This window comes from Lethenteron reissneri, chromosome 52, assembly GCF_015708825.2.
Source record: "Lethenteron reissneri isolate LAM-NWPU_2019-01 chromosome 52, ASM1570882v1, whole genome shotgun sequence".
Taxonomy (NCBI): domain Eukaryota; kingdom Metazoa; phylum Chordata; class Hyperoartia; order Petromyzontiformes; family Petromyzontidae; genus Lethenteron; species Lethenteron reissneri.
This window is the reverse complement of record NC_083830.1, coordinates 10,416,348-10,441,907: the sequence shown is the minus strand read 5'-3', so window position 1 is coordinate 10,441,907 and position 25,560 is coordinate 10,416,348. Positions and strand designations below refer to the sequence as shown.

Below are 25,560 nucleotides of genomic sequence, written 5' to 3'. Positions count from 1 at the left end.
AAAACCAAACATGTGATTAGCTCTTTTTGACGACAGTAAGAGAAGGTGATGATGATGGCGATGACAACAACAAAGGACGATTATAACAATTGAATTGGAAACACGCTCACTTTTCATGATCTCTTCGCTGATCGCAATTGCTGCGTCGGACACCTTGGCCACACTACTGGCGACGCTCATGCCCGCCTGCACCTTGATGAGGAAGCTCAGACGCAGCGTCTCTGTCTGCAGGTCCTGCAGCTGCTGCTCCGTCAGCCCGGCCATCTGCTGCTCGCACATCCACTCCACCAGCTTGTCGAGGGCATCCTTGACTACCTCCGTCCTCTCTGTACTGATCTTCGACAGCTCCGGCCTCAGCTTGGCGATGTCCGCCAGTAGCGTGGCTTTGTTCTCCAGAGTGTTCACCTGCAGGAGGTTTAGCTCTCCCGCCAGCAGCGCACTCAGAAAATTCGTCGGGATATTCCACTCGGACACCGTCGTCCTGTCCCTGAGGAGCAGGTAGCGGAAGTTGAGCATCGCGCGCAGCGGCGACGCGGGCAGCGGTTTGGGGTTCACCTTCGCAAGGATCTCCCGCACGCGGTTCTTCGCCTGCGCGATCTCCTCGTCGCTGCCCCACAGCTTGCGCTTCACGGCCTCGATGTCCCCGAGCGTGCGCTTGATGATGTTGCCGTAGCGCAGGTTCCGCCGGATCGGCGTCTTGCACTTGGGGCACTCCTTGAGCTTCACGACAACGGGCGTCTCTCCGCCGTCGTCCGCGCCCCCGCCGCCGCCGTCGTCGCTGGTCTCCATCCACCGGTCGAGTCCCGTGCCCTCGACGAGGTGCTCGCAGTCCTCCAGCTCGACGAAGCGCGCGGACGGCTCGTCCTCGTTCCCGAAGAATATCTCAGTGACCTCGGCGGCGTGGCAAATGCGGCACTTGGAGGGGCACGGCTCCCCGCAGTAGCCCACGCACGCGTGGCCGCACGGCAGGCGGCGGCGGCAAGGCTTGTCGCAGCGCGGGCGGTCGCATTCCTCGTAGCACAGTCGCCGGCAAATGTGGTGCTCGCAGCGCCACTCGCACGGTTCGGCACACGGCATGCACGGCTGGCCGCACGGCCGCGCGCACGCGCTGTGCACGCAGCGGTTACGGCAGCGCAGCGCGCACGGGGGGCAGCCACGCGCCGCGCATGGCGCGGTGCACTGGTGCGAGCAGGGCAGCGAGCGCTCGCACGCTTCCCCGCACGCTGCATGCCACCGCCCGTTCTTGCACCACCGGCAGTTCCCGTGGCACGCGTGGCCACAAGCCAGCGCCGTCTGGCAGCGTGCCTGGCACGGCCTAGGCTCGTGCCTGCGACCGCACGGCACGTCACACTCGTGCCCGCACGCCTGCCTCTCTTTCACCAGCACCGCGCACGAGGCTGGGCAATCCTGGCCGCAGGGACGGGGGCATGCGTGGCCGCACGCCTGCGGCTTTGGGCACGGCACCCGGCAGGAGAAGCGCGCTGTGTCTACGTGACACTGCATCATCTGCTCGTGCCCGCACGCCGCCATCGTCTTGGCCACGAGCTCCGTGCACTTCCCGCACTGTTCGTGGCAAACCTTGCGGCACCGGTGCCCGAGCTCGCAGATCGTGCGGCTGCACGGCTTCTGGCACTCGAACTTCTTGTGCTCGGGGTCCTCCGCGTGGCAGCTGCGTGTGCACACGTGCCCGCAGTCCAGCCGGAACTCGCACAGCAGCTCGCATCCACCCTCGGGTGCCCGTGCAAAGTCCTTGGCGGTCACCACCGCTGCCTCGCGCTCCGGGTGGTTTTGGCAGCGCAGCATGAGCGCGGGGCCGATGCGCCCGCCGGCGCGCAGCTCGCCGATCACGCTTTTCCAGAGGGGCACCGCCGACAGCATCGTTGCGTCGCCCACGATGAAGAAGCCGATGCGCGCGCGCGACAGCGCCACGCACACGCGGTTGTCGATGTTTAGGAAGCCCGTCTGGCCCAGGGCGTTGCTGCGCACGAGGGACAACAGCACCAGGTCGTTCTCCTCGCCCTGGTACTTGTCCACGACGCACACGCGCACGCCGCCGTAGCGATCGCGCGGCAAGCGCTTGCGCAGCGCCAGCAGCTGGCCCGTGTAGGTGGTGAGCACGGTGATGCGCTCCTGCGCATAGCCCTGCAGCAGAAGGTGCTTGCAGAGCGCGACCACGAAGTCCGCCTCGTGCAGGTTCTGCCGGCTCTTGGTGTCCTTCACCTCCACCTCCGCGTGAGAGTGCTGCACGAAGTACAGGTTCGTGGCGACGCCCTGCCAATACATTATTTTGATTACTTTTCTGCATAAATTTTAATGATTTGTGTACCTTTCCTATACTTTGCACTCATGCCGTGTTTTTGCATTGTTTGTTATACAATTCTGGCCCAATGTCCCTTACTGGACATCTGTGAAAAAAGAGCTTTAGAGCTGATCGGATTCCTCCAGTATAAATACAATATTCTTATTCTCAACAGCGTCAGCAACGTTAGCGATGGACGCAAAACGAATGGAGATGGCCACAGCCACCCACCGGAAAACCGAAGTGCCACCGTTATGAGACGACCGAGGCTGAGCGACGACACAGTCCCAAGTTTTCGTGACGTCATTCTAGACTGCAGTGCAGCCGAGCAAGACCACACACACGTGGTAACTGGCCGTGTGTGTATGCGGTAACTGGCCGTGTGTGTATACGGCTTAACTCGGCTCTGAGGGGTGGGGGATGTAAAGGTACTGTGCAACTCGGATTTCGCGCATGCGCCGCCATCTTCTCAGTCCCATCGTGTTCTCTCGCGTGCGTAGCTACGAGTTCTCGTTTTAATCGGCACAGACTTTATCGCATAATATCATCGCAACACTTCAACACGACTCATCCACTCCTCAAGGTAAGAGTATAAAATGATAGGTTAAGGAATTTTTTTTAAACTGCTGTTTAAGAGTCTGCCTTTTTTTACACTAAGAATGGTTTTCTGTTCGAGTTATTGCTTTAAAATGTCATAAAACGATTTAAAGTGTACAGGGCTGCTTTGAAACACTCATAAAAATGGTTTTCAAATAAGTGTTTTTTTACTCAGAATTGGTTATAAATGTGTGTACATTATGTGTAGTGCAGGCAGTGTACATGTGCAGTCCGTATTTTGGTTGCTTTTGCTATGGGGGGAAATTCCCCGTGATTCGTCGTTTCGTTATAAGTTGCAACTTTCTGGTCCCTAACCCCAACGTATATCGGGGACCCCCTGTGTATAGCTCAGCAGGCCCTTACCTGGAAAAAAAAAAGTTTTATAGTTTCGTAGTAAACGGAAAGCCAGTGGAGTCGAAAGAGAAAAGGCAAAGTGGGGGGGGGGGGGGGGGGGGGGGGGGGGGGCTGGAGCCCCTCGTCGCCCCCCTCTGTCTTCCCAACGATGCCCGATTACTTTTCAGCCCCCCAGCTTTCTGTCGTCCCCCAACTTCGAATAGGACCTATCCCAACCCCTCCTTATCAATGCCTATTGTTTTACTGCATCAAAACTACACCACCACTTACAATAACCCCATTTTTTCTTTCAAATTATTATCATAGCTGTGTACAATTGTATAATTGCTGTAAAGCGCCTTATTAAAAATACTATATGAATCCCATTAGATTATAAGTAGATAAGATCATAAAACATGATATTGGCAAAAGGGGCCCATCGATATAACTGCTCGACCCGAGCTACAAATGCTCTGACACTGGCAATGTCTCCGACTCGTCGCCTTTTGGTGTCTTCTTGTCTGACACTGCAATGTCTCCGACTCTTCGCCTTTTGGTGTCTTCTTGTCTGACACTGGCAATGTCTCCGTACTCTTCGCCTTTTGGTGTCTTCTTGTCTGACACTGGTGGTGAGACTAGGCCATAAAGAAGGCTGTTGTCTCTGGTATAGGCCAATCAGTTTTGAAGACAATGCATCACACATTATCAGAGAATGTTTCTTTGCATGTTTTGTCACAAGTACGTGTGGTGAATGCATACTTGATTCCTTGCAAAAGGTTTCTATTTGGTGTTTTTACACCTGAACGCCTCCTGTTTTATTGGCAGAAAGTGCAAAAACCTCTTCTTAGTTTTCGTTCAAACAACACGTGCTGCTCAAATGAACCCGACAGGGTCCTGTTACGCACGCCTCTCCCGAGCCATGGACGCATTTATCTCCCCATAATACATCTCTACTTTCATCTCATAATCCGTCTCTACTTTTGTCTCATAATCCGTCTCCACTTCTCAACACGTCCGGCATCGGTGGATTCGAGGCGCAAGACGTTCGGTGGAGCTCGCAAAGCGCAACCACGGCGCCTTCCTCCGCGACGACCCCCTCTGTAAGAACGATGGAGACTTCCAGCTCGCGTTGTTGTTCATCGACTCTTCATCTACATTCCGGATTCGAGTGCGGGCCCCGGGGCATCTCTCCCCCCAGCACACGGCCCTCACCTTCACGTTCTCGTACTCCAGGACGGACGGGTGGTTCTCCAGACGATCGTAAATGTGCGGCACCAGCAGCTTCGCGATCTCCGGCCGCATGCGGTGCTGCGTGTGCACGCGTGCGTGAGAGTGCAGAAAATACAGAGTCTCGTTACGCACAGCTATCCCTTGCTAAGGACACTTTTCTCTCGGTTGGATCTCACTCGCGTCTGAAATGTGGGGCCGACATTGGGGTAATGTTGGGCCGACATTGGGGTAATGTTTGGCCAACGTTGGGGTAATGTTGGTCCGACATTGCTTTCAACTACCACGCCCCAAACCACACCCCAACGTTGTACGTTTACTGGGTGATGATATCCCACTGTGCTAACCCTGGAAACATTGAAGGCAAGAGTTAAGGGCGCAGCTCTGCAATTGCCCGCTCACACCACTGCTGGCAAAAACACTTCCACTGGAGGGAACTCTAGAGGGTATCTTGGTCTACTCTTCCAAACTGCCCAGATGTCTTGGAAGAGGTGGGAGTACCCACATTTTACCCCACCATGATAGGAAACCTGCCGATTGACTAACTGCGACGCCCCCATCTGACAAAACAAACCTCGCCACGTTCGTCAATAACGCAGTTTGTGGCCTAACAAATAAAAATATATAAATGGGGACGTTTCAGGCCATGGCCCTTCTACCCAACACATAGAGAGGCCAGAGAGGTAATTCCTTCAACTCGGTGGACAGAGGTGGTGGGTGGTGCGTGGTGCGGTGGATTTATGGAACTGGCGCCGTTGTTTCAATTGCCACGCCGGTGACCTCTGGATTCCAAATTCAGCGTGTGAAGGAGGCGGCAACGACGGCGAGTGGCTCTCACGGTGGCGAGATGTTATCTGCCTCACCTGGTATGCAGGAGTTCGTGGGTTCGATTCCGACCCTGATGCCTACTGTATATTTGGAGTTTGTGTGGCTCTCTCACTGTGGGTGGCATGGACTTTTTCTCTGGGTCCTCCAGTTTTTCCCTCCCACATTTAGAAGCAACAGGCTTTCACATTATCTGGCTGCTATAAATTTCCACATGAGAATGTTGTATCCTAACCCTTCTTCCAAAATTGAGATTAATAATATTTGATGATTTTTATATATTATCTTTTTACTTGTTTTTTTAATGAATGAAACACACCAAAAGCGCAGCAAACTGCAAAACACCAGGTGTTGTTAAGTAATGAACTGGAGGAGGGCTAGGATGGCAGAATTTGCAACCTTGCTTCAAGGAAAGATAAGGCCTGATGAACGGGCACATGTCACCCGTGCAGGCGGCAGAGACAGTGGGAGTGTCAGCCAGACATAGTTAAGGCAAAAAGCCCAACTATCCTGCATGGTTTTAAAGTAACGTCAAAATTCGAAATTCAACAACAGAGTAGGCTAAATTATCGATCCTCGCGCTCGCTCAAATTGGAGACCAGGCTGCGAGCTACATAAATGAACCATTGCCCATTTGCTAATCCAATACTGAATGTTAATATTACTGAAGTCAAAACGAATTCTATGACCTCAGCACATGGGCAAATAATAGGGCAGTGTCGACTCAAAGGCAATGAAAGAAAACAGAGGCGCCTTTGTCTAAATCACAACCACAGAAAGCCAGGAATCATCACTGATTGTGTGTTCAGGGATTCCGAGCTAGTTAGAACACGTGCACAGGGGGGGGGAGCTGATGTAAACAACCCTGCGCGTCTGAATGTGAGGGGGCCTTGGACCTGGAATCAAGAATAACACTCCCAGAGCAGAAGGTTGGACAGGGGGAGAGGTGATTTAAAAGAGTGTTGTATATCTCTCAAGGCGGGCAAGACCCAGCTGAGTAACAAGGCTGCGGGGGTCACCAGAAGTTCGCATTCGCCTAATTAAGACAAAAAGCTCAATTATTCTGTATTGCTATTAAAGTAACGTTAAAGTCGGAATTTAACAACAGGGTAGGCTAAAGTTATTGATATTCACACCCACTCCAATTAAACCAGGCCACAAGTTACGCCTACTGAACCATCACCATTATTAAGTCAATATGAAATGTTATTTCCATACTTCAATACTTTCTATACAACTCGACCCGAAGCATATGACAATCAGAACCTTCCTAAGTCAAAATTGAATCGCACCCAGACAGGAGCGAATAGTCGATATAAGGTTGACGAGGGAAGGAAATTAAGAGCACGGCGAACTGCAAACGTAAGCAAAAAGCCGGGAACAACACCAGCCCAGCAACAGCGAGTGGGGCTTCGACAGGCCATAAAGTAGAATAATAACTCCCGGGGTCAGGGGACACAAGAAGAAGCAGGCAGACAAAAACCAGAACTGACTCCAAGGTTCAACCGCCCTCACACACAAGGAGTGACGGAAATTAATGAGGCCTTGAGTTAACGACGTCAGCTGGACTGCAACAACCACGGCGAGCAGAGATAGGGTGGGGCAAAGACTGCGGGGCTATGGAATGCAACTTCGTGTCAGTAAAGCCCTGACAAACAAGTTAAGTTAAAGACATCACAATACATAATATCGCACATAACATCAATGTTAACGCTATTCACCGTAAACTATATTCCGCTTATATAACCATCCAGGCACCAAGGAATACGAATTCCTAGGATCAAGAAACTTACCCCTTAACCTAAGATATCGGAAATAAATTAATAGTAATAAGTATATGCATGAAAAGACAAAGTAAAACTTATGGAAAAGCCAGGATAACGGGATGAATCACAACCAGGTCGAATATAATACATAATAAAAAAAACGATGTTAAACCCAGGGTCAGAGAGAAAGGGAGATCCCGGCCGTCTTTGTATCCCCGCAGCGCGGGATAGGAGTGTGTATACGCTCGGGGAAACACCTACACTTGAGTCAAGCACCACGATGGGAAACGACAGACCTTAGGTTACATACAGAATCATAACTGTGAAATAGTAAGGGACAAATGTTAACTTAAAACTTTTAACCATTTCTTTGTGCGCCGGGTCGGAGAGAGTGTTGCCCCTCCCTCCAGGTTGTGCAACACGAACAAAGACGCCTATGAGACGATTTGTAACGTCTGTGTTTTGGGTCATGAAGAAGGCCAGACAAGAGATAATATTGCACCCAGACAGAGAGACGACTTCGAGGCAATTTGTAACATCTGATTGTTTGCTCGTGGGTTTTATGGAGGGAGTGTGACAACGAATATACCGTCAGTGATGCACACAAGGACACACGGACATACGGACAGACACATGGACACACCTGCCTACGGACAGATCCTGACACAGCAAAAATCGGAAGAAGCCCCGCCTTGTGGGCGGGATCCAGGGGGAATTTTCGGCATAAAGTAAAGGATCCTGAGCATTGGAAACCAGTGCGACGAGAGGGTCCACTCAGGAGCGCGACCGGGAGAGTCGGCTCAGGAGGAGTGCGACGAGAGGGTCCACTCAGGAGCGCGACCGGGAGAGTCGGCTCAGGAGAAGTGCGACCAGTGGGTCCACTCAGGAGTGCGACCAGCGGGTCCACTCAGGAGTGCGACCAGAGAGTCGACTCAGGAGCGAGGGCGACCAGCGGGTCGACCCAGGAGCGAGCTCGACCGGGAGGGTCGACTCAGGAGCGAGCTGCGACCAGCGGGTCGGCTCGACTCATCTTCAGCTCGTCAATCTCTGCTGCCGCCGGAGGTCTCTGCTGCCGCCGGAGTGGTGATCGTTGCGGTTTGGCGACGATCCAGCGCTGCACGCTACGAGCGAGTTGTGGGCGCCACCTACCGACCGGGTTCCGAACTGCGACAGCGTATCAACAGCCATCCGAACCAATTCGCCACGGTGACAGGGGATCGACTGATACGTATGACGCGCACCGCCCCCTCACCACACGACCACCAGGCGTCTGTTTGACCTAAAGAATCGACTCCGAACACTGACTATTCAAGACAACTCTTACCACTCAAAAACACTCGAACCCATAAGCCATCCGTGGCTGGAAAGCATCACAACGAGACCGAGTGATGGCCCTCCGTCTCTTATAAGAGTATTCTTAATTTTTATCTTTAATATTTAGTGGGCTGTACTCTTAATCGCATAAATTCCCAACAGATCCATCAATACGAACTAATTCTTGGCACCTCCTTCCGCCGAGCCACGCTCACGTGGGGAGTGGTGGCCCACCGGACCCTTATCAGGTGATCTGGTCCCCAATTAGTAAACTTGGTATAAGATAACGAGCTTCGGAAAAGGAGCACCGTCGCAGGCCCTTACTCCGAGCCGTTCTGTTGTCAGATAACCTGCCGATGTATCTGTTGAGATTGGTGCCTTTAAGAATAATAACTGTTTTTGATTGTATTTTTTTTTTTATCGCCGTATAATCTTTCAAGTATCTTTCAGTCATAATCGCCGCACGTACTCGCATCCTCTACAGAATATTCAACTGTTCCGTGACCCAAGGTGTTAACAACGTGATAAGGGTTGCGTATGATCAATAAGGAGTGCGGTACTGCGTGAACAATATTGAGTATAATCATTCATTAACGTTAAGGTTTTCTTAGCATAGTATTTGCATGTTTTAACGACTCTCTCTCTCACTAACAACCATCGCGTTATGCGGGATCCATGTGCCGTTGTCAAAGTGAAATCAGACAATCGTTGATGATACTGTATTGATGCCGTATTGACGTTCCGGGATTGAGAGTTCGCATACTATATCATAGTTAAGGTTGAATTAGTAATAAATTGATCAATACAGAAGTGGTTGTGTGATTCTTTCCTGAAATCTATGCATAAGATCTGCTTCTGCGTTGAGATTTGAACTTGGTGACCTTAATAAACACACTAATACATACTCAGTAAATGTTAAAGCGATAACGGGGTGAACCGGGGTCTGGTTATCATAACGACTTGCATTATCATAATTACACCCACTCGCATAATTAATACGATTACCTCTCGAATTGGCATAATTAAAATGTGCGTAATTACATAAATTAACATATTTCCGGATAATTACACATTTGGCCAAATTTCATTTAATTATTATTATTTCCACTGAATATTCATAACCCACATATACAACATAATAATTTCACCCACGCACGCATACAACATAACAAATTTTCATACCCAACATATACAACATAATGGGGGCTCGTCTTCCGGGATCTCTCGCAGACAGTTATGCATGAATTCAGGAACGAATCACTGATGTGTTAATCAAAGTGTTGTGAACTAACGTTGCCTTGTGATTGTAAACGGGGGTATACAAACAAAACGCGCTCTGAAGGGAGGTACCAGAGTAGCAGAGTATAACAAAGACAGCTGGGCTGAGATTATTTGCTCGAGTTGAACTGACGCATCCTGTGATACAATTGTTTATATGCACTCTGAAAAGAAATATTAAGGTAACTCTTGCCATACTTAAGATGCTAGGATTAAGAATAATATTTGAATGGGTTACGGGATACGGGGAGCTCGTATTTAAACGTACCGACCAATCTGTTACAAAGCAGTACAGTCAGAGAGACATATGGGAAGGGAGCTGTATCGATAACACGAACACACCTCGGGGGAAACTAATTGACTGGATAAAAAGTAACGAAGGCAAACAAGATGCAAAAACTGCAGAGAAGGCAGGACAGGACTCATACCTTCTCACACAGGCGTACAGACAGGGATTGTGGAATGAGGGAAAATTTGGAAAGGAAACGGGAGAGAAATCGTCTCTAATAAACGACGAGAAATGTCCTCACACCCTCGAGAGGGAGGAGAAATCAAAGCTCGCGACACCAGCGAAACTCACAGACGTTGAGCCACAGAATAAATATGGAAGTAACATCAAATCACTCTCTTGGGTACGTGGACAGAGTCCAGGGATTGATCGCACAAAAGTTAAAGTAAAATCGCCAGGACATGGTACACTAAGGGCAGAGGCAAAAACTGAAGGGAAATGGCAACACGAGCGACACGGCCCTGGGCGCGCACACAGAAAATGCACACCACTTAAACACAAGAGACACAGCACAGACCAAAGTGACAGATTGCCTGATGATAACTTGTTTGATGATGACGCTGTCAGCAATCAACTTTCGGAATACCTGTTCACCAGTAAAACCCTTAAGTTGATGGACAAGGCTCTAGTCAGAATTCCCGATTTTGACCCCCACAATAAGACTATGGATATCCACACACATATCGCGACAGTGGAAGAGGAGGCAATGATTAGAGGGCTGAGGAGACGGGATGAAAAAGCGAGTTTGTTGAAACGGACCTTACATAAAGAATCTATTCCATGGGTAAAGTCACTACCACACAAGGTTAGAAATGATTTTAAACAATTGAGCCTGGCAGTGATTCGGAAGTTTGGAGAATATTCGACACTCACTGAGGGGTTTTATGCTGTAAAATCGATGACCCAGGGCATGGACCAAGATCCACGTGACTACCTCGTCCAATTTAAAAGAGCGTATTACGCAGGCGATGTGAATCAATACCACGAAGGGGATAAAATGTTCAAAATTATGTTTTTTGAATCCTTGAGCCCAGAGATTACAGAAAGGGTGAGAATGGTTTTGAATCCAGAAACCGCATCCTTACGCCGCATAGAGAGCAAGGCGTACATGGCATGGTTATACAGAGCTAAGAATCATAATTCGGATCCAGAACACAGGGAGAGGGATGAGGAACCCAGCCTCTCAGAGAGGAATAAAAATCACCGAGCAGTCCCACCATGCAGAGAGCAGCAGAAACGCACGCACACATGGCAAAATAACCCAGAGAGAGGTTGGCACGAGAATGAGAGCGGCACAAAGCCGAACATTCAGGAGAATCGCAGGAGGGGGAGGTTCAGAATAGAACCATACCAACACCCCATGCCCCGACATGCGCAAGGTCAAGATTACCCACAGGGATGGCGAAGTAACAATCCAGGAAAAATTTGGCACCCAAATGGGAAAAACACTGGGCCAAGGGTGCAGGAGAATCGTAGGAGGGAGAGGTTCAGAGCAGAACCATATCAACACCCCATCCCACGACACACGCAAGGTTCAAATTACGCACAGAGATGGGAAGATAACCACCTAGCGGGAAGGTGTTACACATACCGCGGAGGTATGGATGCGAACATTCACGAGAATCGCAGGATGGGAGGTCAAACACAATCGATCCAATTCCGACCAATTCCTCCACCGGCTATACCAGGAGGGAATAGAGGAATAACACAGAATACGGTCCAAATACGTGATGAACCATCCACAGTGATTGAGAGCGGGCAGCCCATACGCGCCACACCCGCCGAGGTGTTAAACCCGGCGCTCAATGTGAAATACAGGCAGGCTGCAAGTGACAGGGCGGGCAAAAACGTGGACAGTGCTCCCGTAAATGACGCGCGGATCGAATACAAGGACAGGGTTGCATTGAAGCGTGATCGGACAGTACAAAAACAGACAGCAGGGACACGCCCTGAGGAGCGCAGGCATGAGCCTTTGAATGGAAAATATCCAAGGGAAACCAAAAATTATGTGGATCGGAGTGCTAAAATGGAGACGAATGTCCATGACGTATCGGGAATGGTGTTGAAATCCAACACACTAGTAAAAACAAAGAGGGCAACATTACGAGGGACAGAATTAAATCGACACACTGACTCGGCAAATGTGCATGTAATCGCAGAGAGAGCGAATGCCTCGAACCAAGTGTCAAAGTGGGTCGTGTGCGCGAATTCTGGTTATGTGCAGCACAATTTTTCACCACACACTCCCACGACACAGAGAGTCAGAGAGGAAACTACAAAAACGAACCCGAAAACCGTGATCGAATTATCGAAGTGATAAGTGGTGAACGAGGCAACATGAGGAAGGTAACGCATAAATGCGTTCGAAACCGCTACCTAGCGTTTCCCAGGATTTAACAAAAACAAAAATGAATATTCGTCGGAGTCATGATGTATCAGAACCGATGTAACGCAATATCGATGTTTAACGCTTGTTTAATTTTCTTTGCTCAATTCAAATATAACCATGTTAAGTTGTGACACGTACGCACGCGTTGTAAGGAATAGCAGCAAAACTTGAGGACAATCGATGGTTCATGATGGAAGAAGGGTATACATATTTTTTTTAAAAATAACCCGTGGCCATTTGACCACTGGTCATTTTTAAAAGGGCGGTATGTTGTATCCTAACCCTTCTTCCAAAATTGAGATTAATAATATTTGATGATTTTTATATATTATCTTTTTACTTGTTTTTTTAATGAATGAAACACACCAAAAGCGCAGCAAACTGCAAAACACCAGGTGTTGTTAAGTAATGAACTGGAGGAGGGCTAGGATGGCAGAATTTGCAACCTTGCTTCAAGGAAAGATAAGGCCTGATGAACGGGCACATGTCACCCGTGCAGGCGGCAGAGACAGTGGGAGTGTCAGCCAGACATAGTTAAGGCAAAAAGCCCAACTATCCTGCATGGTTTTAAAGTAACGTCAAAATTCGAAATTCAACAACAGAGTAGGCTAAATTATCGATCCTCGCGCTCGCTCAAATTGGAGACCAGGCTGCGAGCTACATAAATGAACCATTGCCCATTTGCTAATCCAATACTGAATGTTAATATTACTGAAGTCAAAACGAATTCTATGACCTCAGCACATGGGCAAATAATAGGGCAGTGTCGACTCAAAGGCAATGAAAGAAAACAGAGGCGCCTTTGTCTAAATCACAACCACAGAAAGCCAGGAATCATCACTGATTGTGTGTTCAGGGATTCCGAGCTAGTTAGAACACGTGCACAGGGGGGGGGGGGAGCTGATGTAAACAACCCTGCGCGTCTGAATGTGAGGGGGCCTTGGACCTGGAATCAAGAATAACACTCCCAGAGCAGAAGGTTGGACAGGGGGAGAGGTGATTTAAAAGAGTGTTGTATATCTCTCAAGGCGGGCAAGACCCAGCTGAGTAACAAGGCTGCGGGGGTCACCAGAAGTTCGCATTCGCCTAGTTAAGACGAAAAGCTCAATTATTCTGTATTGCTATTAAAGTAACGTTAAAGTCGGAATTTAACAACAGGGTAGGCTAAAGTTATTGATATTCACACCCACTCCAATTAAACCAGGCCACAAGTTACGCCTACTGAACCATCACCATTATTAAGTCAATATGAAATGTTATTTCCATACTTCAATACTTTCTATACAACTCGACCCGAAGCATATGACAATCAGAACCTTCCTAAGTCAAAATTGAATCGCACCCAGACAGGAGCGAATAGTCGATATAAGGTTGACGAGGGAAGGAAATTAAGAGCACGGCGAACTGCAAACGTAAGCAAAAAGCCGGGAACAACACCAGCCCAGCAACAGCGAGTGGGGCTTCGACAGGCCATAAAGTAGAATAATAACTCCCGGGGTCAGGGGACACAAGAAGAAGCAGGCAGACAAAAACCAGAACTGACTCCAAGGTTCAACCGCCCTCACACACAAGGAGTGACGGAAATTAATGAGGCCTTGAGTTAACGACGTCAGCTGGACTGCAACAACCACGGCGAGCAGAGATAGGGTGGGGCAAAGACTGCGGGGCTATGGAATGCAACTTCGTGTCAGTAAAGCCCTGACAAACAAGTTGAGTTAAAGACATCACAATACATAATATCGCACATAACATCAATGTTAACGCTATTCACCGTAAACTATATTCCGCTTATATAACCATCCAGGCACCAAGGAATACGAATTCCTAGGATCAAGAAACTTACCCCTTAACCTAAGATATCGGAAATAAATTAATAGTAATAAGTATATGCATGAAAAGACAAAGTAAAACTTATGGAAAAGCCAGGATAACGGGATGAATCACAACCAGGTCGAATATAATACATAATAAAAAAAACGATGTTAAACCCAGGGTCAGAGAGAAAGGGAGATCCCGGCCGTCTTTGTATCCCCGCAGCGCGGGATAGGAGTGTGTATACGCTCGGGGAAACACCTACACTTGAGTCAAGCACCACGATGGGAAACGACAGACCTTAGGTTACATACAGAATCATAACTGTGAAATAGTAAGGGACAAATGTTAACTTAAAACTTTTAACCATTTCTTTGTGCGCCGGGTCGGAGAGAGTGTTGCCCCTCCCTCCAGGTTGTGCAACACGAACAAAGACGCCTATGAGACGATTTGTAACGTCTGTGTTTTGGGTCATGAAGAAGGCCAGACAAGAGATAATATTGCACCCAGACAGAGAGACGACTTCGAGGCAATTTGTAACATCTGATTGTTTGCTCGTGGGTTTTATGGAGGGAGTGTGACAACGAATATACCGTCAGTGATGCACACAAGGACACACGGACATACGGACAGACACATGGACACACCTGCCTACGGACAGATCCTGACACAGCAAAAATCGGAAGAAGCCCCGCCTTGTGGGCGGGATCCAGGGGGAATTTTCGGCATAAAGTAAAGGATCCTGAGCATTGGAAACCAGTGCGACGAGAGGGTCCACTCAGGAGCGCGACCGGGAGAGTCGGCTCAGGAGGAGTGCGACGAGAGGGTCCACTCAGGAGCGCGACCGGGAGAGTCGGCTCAGGAGGAGTGCGACCAGTGGGTCCACTCAGGAGTGCGACCAGCGGGTCCACTCAGGAGTGCGACCAGAGAGTCGACTCAGGAGCGAGGGCGACCAGCGGGTCGACCCAGGAGCGAGCTCGACCGGGAGGGTCGACTCAGGAGCGAGCTGCGACCAGCGGGTCGGCTCGACTCATCTTCAGCTCGTCAATCTCTGCTGCCGCCGGAGGTCTCTGCTGCCGCCGGAGTGGTGATCGTTGCGGTTTGGCGACGATCCAGCGCTGCACGCTACGAGCGAGTTGTGGGCGCCACCTACCGACCGGGTTCCGAACTGCGACAGCGTATCAACAGCCATCCGAACCAATTCGCCACGGTGACAGGGGATCGACTGATACGTATGACGCGCACCGCCCCCTCACCACACGACCACCAGGCGTCTGTTTGACCTAAAGAATCGACTCCGAACACTGACTATTCAAGACAACTCTTACCACTCAAAAACACTCGAACCCATAAGCCATCCGTGGCTGGAAAGCATCACAACGAGACCGAGTGATGGCCCTCCGTCTCTTATAAGAGTATTCTTAATTTTTATCTTTAATATTTAGTGGGCTGTACTCTTAATCGCATAAATTCCCAACAGATCCATCAATACGAACTGATTCTTGGCACCTCCTTCCGCCGAGCCACGCTCACGTGGGGAGTGGTGGCCCACCGGACCCTTATCAGGTGATCTGGTCCCCAATTAGTAAACTTGGTATAAGATAACGAGCTTCGGAAAAGGAGCACCGTCGCAGGCCCTTACTCCGAGCCGTTCTGTTGTCAGATAACCTGCCGATGTATCTGTTGAGATTGGTGCCTTTAAGAATAATAACTGTTTTTGATTGTATTTTTTTTTTTATCGCCGTATAATCTTTCAAGTATCTTTCAGTCATAATCGCCGCACGTACTCGCATCCTCTACAGAATATTCAACTGTTCCGTGACCCAAGGTGTTAACAACGTGATAAGGGTTGCGTATGATCAATAAGGAGTGCGGTACTGCGTGAACAATATTGAGTATAATCATTCATTAACGTTAAGGTTTTCTTAGCATAGTATTTGCATGTTTTAACGACTCTCTCTCTCACTAACAACCATCGCGTTATGCGGGATCCATGTGCCGTTGTCAAAGTGAAATCAGACAATCGTTGATGATACTGTATTGATGCCGTATTGACGTTCCGGGATTGAGAGTTCGCATACTATATCATAGTTAAGGTTGAATTAGTAATAAATTGATCAATACAGAAGTGGTTGTGTGATTCTTTCCTGAAATCTATGCATAAGATCTGCTTCTGCGTTGAGATTTGAACTTGGTGACCTTAATAAACACACTAATACATACTCAGTAAATGTTAAAGCGATAACGGGGTGAACCGGGGTCTGGTTATCATAACGACTTGCATTATCATAATTACACCCACTCGCATAATTAATACGATTACCTCTCGAATTGGCATAATTAAAATGTGCGTAATTACATAAATTAACATATTTCCGGATAATTACACATTTGGCCAAATTTCATTTAATTATTATTATTTCCACTGAATATTCATAACCCACATATACAACATAATAATTTCACCCACGCACGCATACAACATAACAAATTTTCATACCCAACATATACAACAAGAAGCCATAATTTGTGATAGCCGGGCCGCTTCTGAAAAAGAGCTATACAGCTCAGTGGGCCTTACCTGGCACAATAAAATTAGTTTAGTCTTAGTTCAGAGTGCCGTAACGGCGTGCGGCGGCCGGGTGCGGCGCAGCGCTCACCTGGATGCTAAGCCGGGCGAAGGGGACGCTGTTCTTGACGAGGCGCTCAAAGAGCGACACCTCCAGGTTGTAGCGCTTGGCAAGCTCGTACACACTGGCGCTCGGCCGCAGCTGCCGGCGGGGCCGGACAACGGGCATCACAAACACACACGGGGGAAGCAAGGCAACGCTCGCGATGCACGCAACATACACGCTCGGGCTCATGCGCGCAACACAATATACGCACACGCGCGATATACACACGCACACGATGTATGCATGCACGCGATACACAAACGCACACACATACGCAATACACACACACGCTCGCGATATACACACGCATGCACACGTGCCTCACGTGGAATCAATGCACGTGTGAACACAATTGTGTTTTCGCAAGCACATTTAATGTGTACCCCAGATAATCCACCCAGTCAACAGCCGCACCGCCCCTGGTAAGGCAATGCCGATGGTGAAAATGGTGGTGATGCTGACGATGAGAAAACGGTGGGGTGACGATGGACACGCTTGATGATGTATGCGTTCAGTATGCATCGGTGAAAAGCACTGGCAAACGCAAGGGTGTGTAATAAAACAACAGCCAGAGACAGGGACAGTGGTTACGATGACGACGACGATGATAGTGAAGCTCGATCTATAATGGTGATGACATTGATCTCGAATATGGTGATCATAGTGATCAAACGACGAAGATAAAACCGCGATGACGTGCGACGATGATGAAGATGACAATGATGACAACGGTAACTGGCCACATACAGGAGTCGATTGGTCAGACGGAGGCTCCGAACAAACCTGCTCCTCCTTCTTCTTCCGTACGGCTGATGTAGATGCAGAGCAACGACTACAATTTCACATTCAGGTGGTCAAGCCAGATAACCGCATCAGGAGCAGCGGAGTGTATCGCTGTGATGTCTCCTTTGTGTTTGTGGGCAACAAACCTGCTGATGATCCCCAATGAGGATGAGATGCTTGCAGGCGCTACTCAGCGTGGTGATGATGTGAGCTTCCAGGACCTCGGCCGCTTCCTCCACGATGACGATCTTGGGCCGCACCTTCTGCAGGATTCCCCGGAACTTGGCGGCCCCTGGGGGGGGGACACGGATGACGCGCCGGAGGTCATCGGATGTCGCCGGAGGTCGCCAACGTGCTTGCGCCATTTTGCGTAGCGTCACAGCGCACCGTGGCCAAATATAAACTATTTTTTCTTTAAGCAGGTAAGGCCCGCTGAGCTATATAGCTTTTAGAAGCAACCTGTTTATCACAAATGATAGCTCAACGAAGTGGCTTATCGTCATGTAACTTTTATTGCGATGCATAATTTAAATTCTTATTGATGTACAGGAATCCATCGCCAACCGGAAATTTGAGTATCCACAGGTAAGCATGGTGTTAAGGAAGTCACATGACGTGTATATTACATCATTGCATCCCAGCATGACATTGTATTGTGTGACGTCGTCAAAGAAGTACTGTACCGATAAGGTTAGTTTAATTTTCTTTCCGATTCCAGGAAAGGATTAATTTTGCCCTTAATCATGGACCTGAAGTGTGCAGCGAGTGGTGAAGGTGAGAGTGTCACGTGGGCTGATCCTCTACTCTTTCTAAACAGCCCCCTTCCCCCATCATCTCATTGTCATCTTCATCACCATCGTTAATAGTAAAGGTACGTAAAATTAATGTGTTTATTTATGTTATTATGACTGCAGGTATTGCGGTCGATACAAACATGACTCCTTGTAAAAAGGTGCCAGTTTTGTTGCCAGATAGAAGGGTAAAAAACCAATTATCATATTTTTACTGGCAAATGAGGTTCCTATAGTGTACAAAAAGCAGTTTTAAAGAAATGAATTTTCAATCTAGATAATTTAAAAGTGCATAGCTCCAGTGGCTTCCGAATATCGGAAGGGCCAGCCAAAAGCCGCTGCGAAGATGACCGGAGTTTGCGCGATGGTTTATGCTCCTTGACGAGATCATAAACACGAATAAAGATGAAAGTTGCGAATCACAGTTTTCGAATGCGGTTGTGCGGAGGGGCCTTGCCTGTCGTGGTCATGCCGATGACAGTGGCCTCCTTCAGGATGCCGTGGTCCTCTTCGTCCCGCACCTCTGACAGTTGGTCCGCCAGCCTCTGGTACCGGTCCTCCTCGGCCGCGATCGTGTCCCGGATGCTCGTCTGGTACCTGGTCACCCACAGCCTGCACGGCACGGCATGCGCACACACACACATACAAAGACAAAGATCCTCCATATAGCCTTGAGAGACTGTTGGTTTTCCGGTATTGGATAACGCGCGCTGAGGGATTCACAAGCGGCGGCGCTGGGCTCACACCAGGTCGGGTCTCGCGAGAAGCGGCGGCGAGGTCGCAGCAAACGTCCTCGTCGCATTCCAGTTTCTCACAGAATCCACAATCAGGAATCCGGATGAGCTATGAAGCTCTTCATCATAGGCATGTCCATATATGGGCGTGTCAGCCAATCCGCCTGCATGCGTCAACTGGCTGAGACGAGGTGGAGTTTGCAGCTTCCCAAAGCTGGATCAACGGTCCACCACTGCCAGAACGTCTGACATGGTGTGCGAGCCACCATGAAATCAATAAGCAGCTGACACTTTATCGTGCCTTCGCATTTGAGTTGTCTTCCCAATTTTTAGACGAATAAAGAAATAAAAAATAGTTTTAAGGAAGGAGACAGCACCGGCAGTCTCGTACCGGTACAAACGCCACCGCTCTGCCATCGCCAGGTGCCAGACGTTCTGGACTTGTTTCTCCTCCTCGTCAGACGTGAAGGCCGCCTTTTTCAGCTCGCTCGTCACCATCCTTTTCATGTTCCGCTTGCTCATGGTGCTCTGCACACCACAGGGGAGGAACGCGACGCCGGTTGCTCCATCACGAGTTCCTCCGTTTGAGCGCTCGGCTCTCCGTCAGAAGGCTGCAGGCTCGACGTCTCGGGTCAAAAGTCGAATTTATATTACTTTTGTAACCACTGATTTATCCGGAGAGGGCCACGCCGAGTCGCGGGACCCCTCCTCAGAAGGGTCCTGCCGCCGCCACTACTTTGGGAGTTATTATTTTAGGATGTTTTCAGCCGATTATTAACGAGGTTGTGTTTGTTAGGAAACCGGAGAAAACCCACGCGTTGCGCGAGGGGGGGAGGGGCAACGCTCTATCCCCCGATTAGTTAACTTGCTGCACCGCCTTCTCCTGGCAACTCTCCACTCCCAGCACATGTGCTGTGATCCACCAACCCTCACTGCCTCGACAGTGCTGGTTCACAGCAGACACGTACAGCGTAGCCATCACAGCCCAGACTTGGCCCATTCATCCCTTCCGATCGCTGGATGAGAATCGCTTTGAAGTGACCGGGCAGCTTAGCAGTCAGAGTGCCGAGCCAGCACCAACGAGTCTGCTGGGTTCGAATCCAGGCAGCTGCTTGTGTTTAAACCCAGCCCTGTGTCTGTATCCTTTATATAACTTGGAGATAAAATCAACTGCTTTTTGTGTGTGTTAGTTTGTTGTCCTCCCGTACCTCCAATTACTGTGGTTAGCCACGTATGGCGTGAAAGAAGTTCAACACACTTACAAGTGGAGCGAGTTCCTGGTCTCAGCCCTGTCACAAATGACTGCACTAAAGAATTTGGTTCCGGCTAATTCTTATTAATTATATTATTAACTCTGAGAATTCAAATATGGAATTGTCTGTCATGCGAGGAACCTCCTTCTCATGTGCTGAGCAAGTGTTACCCTCTACTGTGTGCGGACAAGAGATCATTGGAGTAAGGGACCTCAGATGTAGCTCCGTGATGGCCACTTCCATGCATCGTTCTTTAACGCGCAGGGTCGCACCGCTCTGCGAGAAATCAAAAGGGATTCTTCCTCGTCTGGTGACGTTCAGTACAGACAGAATAAGACGCAGGTGTGGACACCTGGGGCACTGCAATGGCGCGATGTGAACTACCTTGCCTGATATACAGGCGGTCGTGGGTTCGATCTCAACCATGATGCCTGTATATTTCCATGGTGGTCACGTGGATTTTTCTACGGGTCCTCTAGTTTTTTCCTCGATATTTAGAATCAACGTGCGTCAAGAGTATTTAGCTGCTGCAAATTTCTGCACGGTGACAAGCAACTCCATTGGGCTATCATTTGCGAGAGCCAGGTCGCTTCTGAAAAAGAGCAACATAGTTTAGTGGGGCCTTACCTGGTGAAACAAAAGGTATTCTTTGGGTCTTTCTGTCATGTACGTGACCCAAAGAATATTAATTCCTACAGTCACGAAAGCTTTAAGTCAATATTTAAACAAAAGGTAGTTTAAGAGTTTTAGTTTAGACGGACGAGCTGCAGAAACAAAACAGAGCCGCGGGAGCTGACAAACTAAGGTGGCGGCAGTGCGGAGCGGCAGGAACCCTCACCTGCCACCTGCCCCCCTCCTCCTCCCCCTCCCCCTCCTCTCCAGCCCCACGGTCCTCGACGCTGAAGGCGACGAACTGTCGGTGGAGCTCGTTCATGGCGCGGCGCCGCTCCGCAATCTTCTCGTGCTGCGTGCGGTCCTCTTCTATCATGCGGTTCCCCACCAGCTCTTCCTCCAGCTCCTCCTCCAGCTCCTCCAGCAAATCCTCCAGCTCCTCCTCATCTTGTCCTGGCTGTGCCCCTGCTTGGACGCAGCGCGTGCATGGCGAGGTCATGCCGATACAGGTCAGGTCGTCGTTTGTCATCGTTGTCGTTAGGAATTTGTAACGCGCGTAGTTGCTTGTCGGTCTCAGCGAGAGAGACAGAGAATGATTCAGAGACACGGGAAACCACAGACAGACAAGTGGGACGGCAGCAGCCAGAAATCGGCGCCAACAACAACTTCCCCAAGCTCTGCCGTCCTATGTTGTGATATTGGGCTCACTTCATCAATGAGTGATTATTCACGTGGGAGGAAATCGGAACACCCGATCGGCGTATGGATTGAAATCAACCGACTTGCTGTATTGCCGCCGTACCCTGGCACATAAGCCAGGAGACGATGACCTCGCGGGCAGGGAGAAAGTTCTTACAAATGCACGTGCGTGTGATCCACCAACGCTCGCTCCGGTCTCCACAGGCCTGGGCCCGCACCTCCGTGTAAATCGGAGGTGCGGGGCAAGGAAAACAAACCTAACACAAAAAGCAGTTTTAAAGAAATGAGTTTTCAATCTCCATTATTTAAAAGTGCAGAGCTCCAGTGGCTTCTTAAAATCGGAACGAGGAGCGTTTGAGACAGCCACAGGAGTGCATCTGAAAGCGTGCGATGCGGTGACCATCTTTGGCTAGCCAAAAACCACTGCGAGGATGACCGGAGTTTGCGTAATGATGGTTTATGCTCCTTGACAAGATCAGCAAGTTATTGTGGTTCATTTGTGGCAAGCACCTTGTGTGTAATGAGCGCGACCTGATAATGTGTTTGTTTGGCAACCGGTAGACAATGCGGGCTCGGCGAGCACTGGATGGACACGGTGGGATCTTGCAGTGCCCGTCACGACCACGTGACAACCCATTGCCTTGTAGCCTCTCACCTCCGTGCATGCCTGGGAGTTGCTGCGCTCCGATCTCTGAGAATCCGAGGCCGAGCCACTCCATGATGTATGACACGCGCTTGCTTCCCATCACCATCTGCTTCATGCACTGCTGCTCGCGCGCAAACAGGCGTCTTGTCTTCAGCGTGGATTCAAACGACTAAAACTAAACTCATCTTCTTGGTTCTTTCGGTAAAGTCACGTAGAAGGGAAGTAATAAAATAATAAAAATAAAACATAATAAAATAAAATAATTCTCACGACGTTTCGGCTACAACGCAAGCAGCCGTCTTCAGGTGAAGAATGAGACACTACCAAACTAGGAGCTTATATATAAGCTGCGTTGGAGGTGGAAGAGCGCCTTAACAAAAAGAATGTGCATATGAAGAGGAATTTAGCATATTCATGGAAAATGCGTAGGCGTTGGGCGGGGGGGTTTCAAAGTCATATTATGCCCATGCATTATGCAGGATCAGCAGCACCAAGGAGGGGTGCAGGGATTAGCAGTAACAAAGGAAAGGAATGTTAATGATATGTAGCTGCAGTTACTCAACAACCACGTAGAAAACTAAAGTATAAACTACATAAAACACTAAAGTATAAACTGCATAGCACCATCAGTATACTTACTATACTCTACAATAAGCTGAGTTACTAACAGCAAGTAATACATTACAATTCTACGTCGTAAAAATTCTATAATATGCTTCCATCTAAACTTTATTCTCTTACATCACACGAGCATATACCGTACTATATACTGCCATAGATAAACCCAACATTAAATTATATACTGTATTGCTGTAAACCAACCTATACCTTATACATTTTAATATAATACTATGTATTATTCTACACACCCTAATGTGTATCGAAATGGTTTATTACGTCCTTCCAATGATTGCTAAGCCAGAATCCATCTTCTCGGTTAAAATTGTCTCTGTGTTTGTATATGTGGATCGCCTCATGAACGAATCTCTCATGATAGCCAGATGGCTTGCAGAGAACCTCTGTCTTGGAGAAGTCAATATCATGTGAGCCCACTGTGAGCCCAATGATATTGACTTCTCCAAGACAGAGGTTCTCTGCAAGCCATCTGGCTATCATGAGAGATTCGTTCATGAGGCGATCCACATATACAAACACAGAGACAATTTTAACCGAGAAGATGGATTCTGGCTTAGCAATCATTGGAAGGACGTAATAAACCATTTCGATACACATTAGGGCAGGGGTCCTCAAACTACGGCCCGCGGGCCACATGCGGCCCGCCAAGGACATTTATCCGGCCCCCCTACCTCCCAGGACTCAGAGGAAACCAGGGCATGTGGGAGGGGCCAGCTGCGCGGTGACTTGTGGGCAGTGAAAGCCGGAAGCTGGTTCGTGGGAGAGAGAGCGCGGGAGACGTGACAGACTGAGCATCACAGCGCAGGCACAGTCTTTTAGAGCAGAGGCAGCTTGGAGGAAGTTGGCAGCATCATTACCCCCCGAACCGAAGAGGTGAGACAGATGACGCCCACATCCCATGGTCACTAATTGGGCTGCGCTGGTGAGCACTAATTGGGCTGCGCTGGTGAGCACTAATTGGGCTGCGCTGGTGAGTACTGATTGAGCTGCGGCGGTGGGCACTCATTGGGCTGCGCTGGTGAATGGTTCAATGGGCCAATTGACTGGACTAGCCCCCCAGGCCTAAGGCTGCCAGCCCTCCCCTGGCTGCGCTTGACTGGCTCTGCCTCGCTCAGCTCCCTCACTTGCCCCTCGGCTCCACTCTCAGTGATATTCCTGTGTGCTGGGGATGTACTGCGATCTGTGAACAAATCTGCAGGTGTAATTAACTTTTTAATGGCACCCGCACCAGTGTGAGCCTGGGGTAAAAGCGGAGTTCCCCCAATCAGACTGCATTGATGGGCAGTGCAGTCTGTATGTCTCTGTGTGGGCAAAGTTATTGCTGGTATATTGTTTTTTGTAGCGCTGTATATATATTGGTATTTTACTAATAGCAATTTTGACTCCCTAGGAAACAATGATGTCAAGAAAGAGAAAAATTGACTCGGAGTGTAGGATATTCAAAGAACAGTGGACTTATGATTACTTTTTCATGCAGTACAAGGAAAGAGCTGTGTGTCTGATATGCCAGAATATAGTGTCTGTGTTCAAAGAATACAATTTACGTCAACACTATGAAACTCAACATAAAGATAAATATGATTGTTTGGTCGGAGAAAAGATAAAATATTAAACTAAAAAATACATTAACAACTCAGCAAAATACTTTTGTGAAGCAGAAGCAGCTAAATATTTAATCACTGCGAGCAAGTTTTCAAGTTGCCAAGCTAATAGCGTGCACTGGCAGACCATTCATGGAGGGAGAATTTGTTAAATAATGCCTTCTTTCTGTTGCCAAAGAGATGTGTCCAGAGAAGGCCGATTTATTTAGTACAGTGAGTCTTTCAGGACCTACAATTACACGGAGGATTGAAGAAATGGGAGACAATTTGCATCAGCATTTGCAAAACTCCACAAAAAAACTTTCCTATTTTTCCTTGGCACTCGACGCAAGCAATGATGTTCGTGATTCTGCACAACTTCTAATTTTTATTCGTGGGACGAATGACTATTTCGAAGTCACAGAAGAGCTTGCTGCACTGCAAAGCATCAAAGGAACAACTACAGGAGAGGATATCTATGAAAAGGTTTGCCAAACTGCGAATGGTTTGGAGCTGAATTGGGCTAAACTAGCCAGTGTGACAACTGATGGTGCTCCTAGCATGGTGGGGTCTAGGAAAGGAGTAATTGCTCGCATTAACCAAGAGATGGACAAACATAACCATTCTCATCCAATAGCCATACACTGCCTCATCCACCAACAAGCGCTGTGTAGTAAATCACTGAAGTGGGACTCTGTTATGAAAATTGTGGTATCTTGTGTTAACTTCATTAGAGCTCATGCACTAAACCACAGACAATTTCAGGAATTTCTGTCTGAACTAAATGTTGACTATGAAGATGTTCTGTACCATACAGAAGTCCGTTGGCTGAGTCGAGGGAGAGTTTTGAAACGTTTCTATGACTTACTTCCACAGATTACAGCTTTTCTGCTTTCAAAAAACAAAGAAGTACCAGAGCTCAATGATGCAGAATGGAAATGGCACCTTGCCTTTCTGACAGATGTAACAGAGCTACTCAACAGTTTCAATGTGCAACTTCAAGGAAAGGGGAAGCTCCTCTG

The 25,560-nt window shown here is 48.7% G+C and overlaps 1 protein-coding gene across 1 annotated transcript in view; it reads right to left on the bottom strand.

The window, feature by feature from the left end:
* The window catches only part of LOC133355973 (NFX1-type zinc finger-containing protein 1-like), a 43,779-nt gene that overhangs the window by 3,096 nt on the left and 15,123 nt on the right, over positions 1–25,560 (bottom strand). The window contains exons 7-14 of the mRNA XM_061573442.1: positions 22,332–22,443; positions 21,204–21,442; positions 19,504–19,640; positions 18,836–18,990; positions 17,734–17,879; positions 16,790–16,900; positions 4,442–4,537; positions 111–2,271 (exon numbers count right to left, since the gene is read on the bottom strand). Of these exons, the coding sequence (XP_061429426.1) occupies positions 111–2,271; positions 4,442–4,537; positions 16,790–16,900; positions 17,734–17,879; positions 18,836–18,990; positions 19,504–19,640; positions 21,204–21,442; positions 22,332–22,443 (3,157 nt within the window). The remainder of the gene's footprint in view (positions 1–110; positions 2,272–4,441; positions 4,538–16,789; positions 16,901–17,733; positions 17,880–18,835; positions 18,991–19,503; positions 19,641–21,203; positions 21,443–22,331; positions 22,444–25,560) is intronic.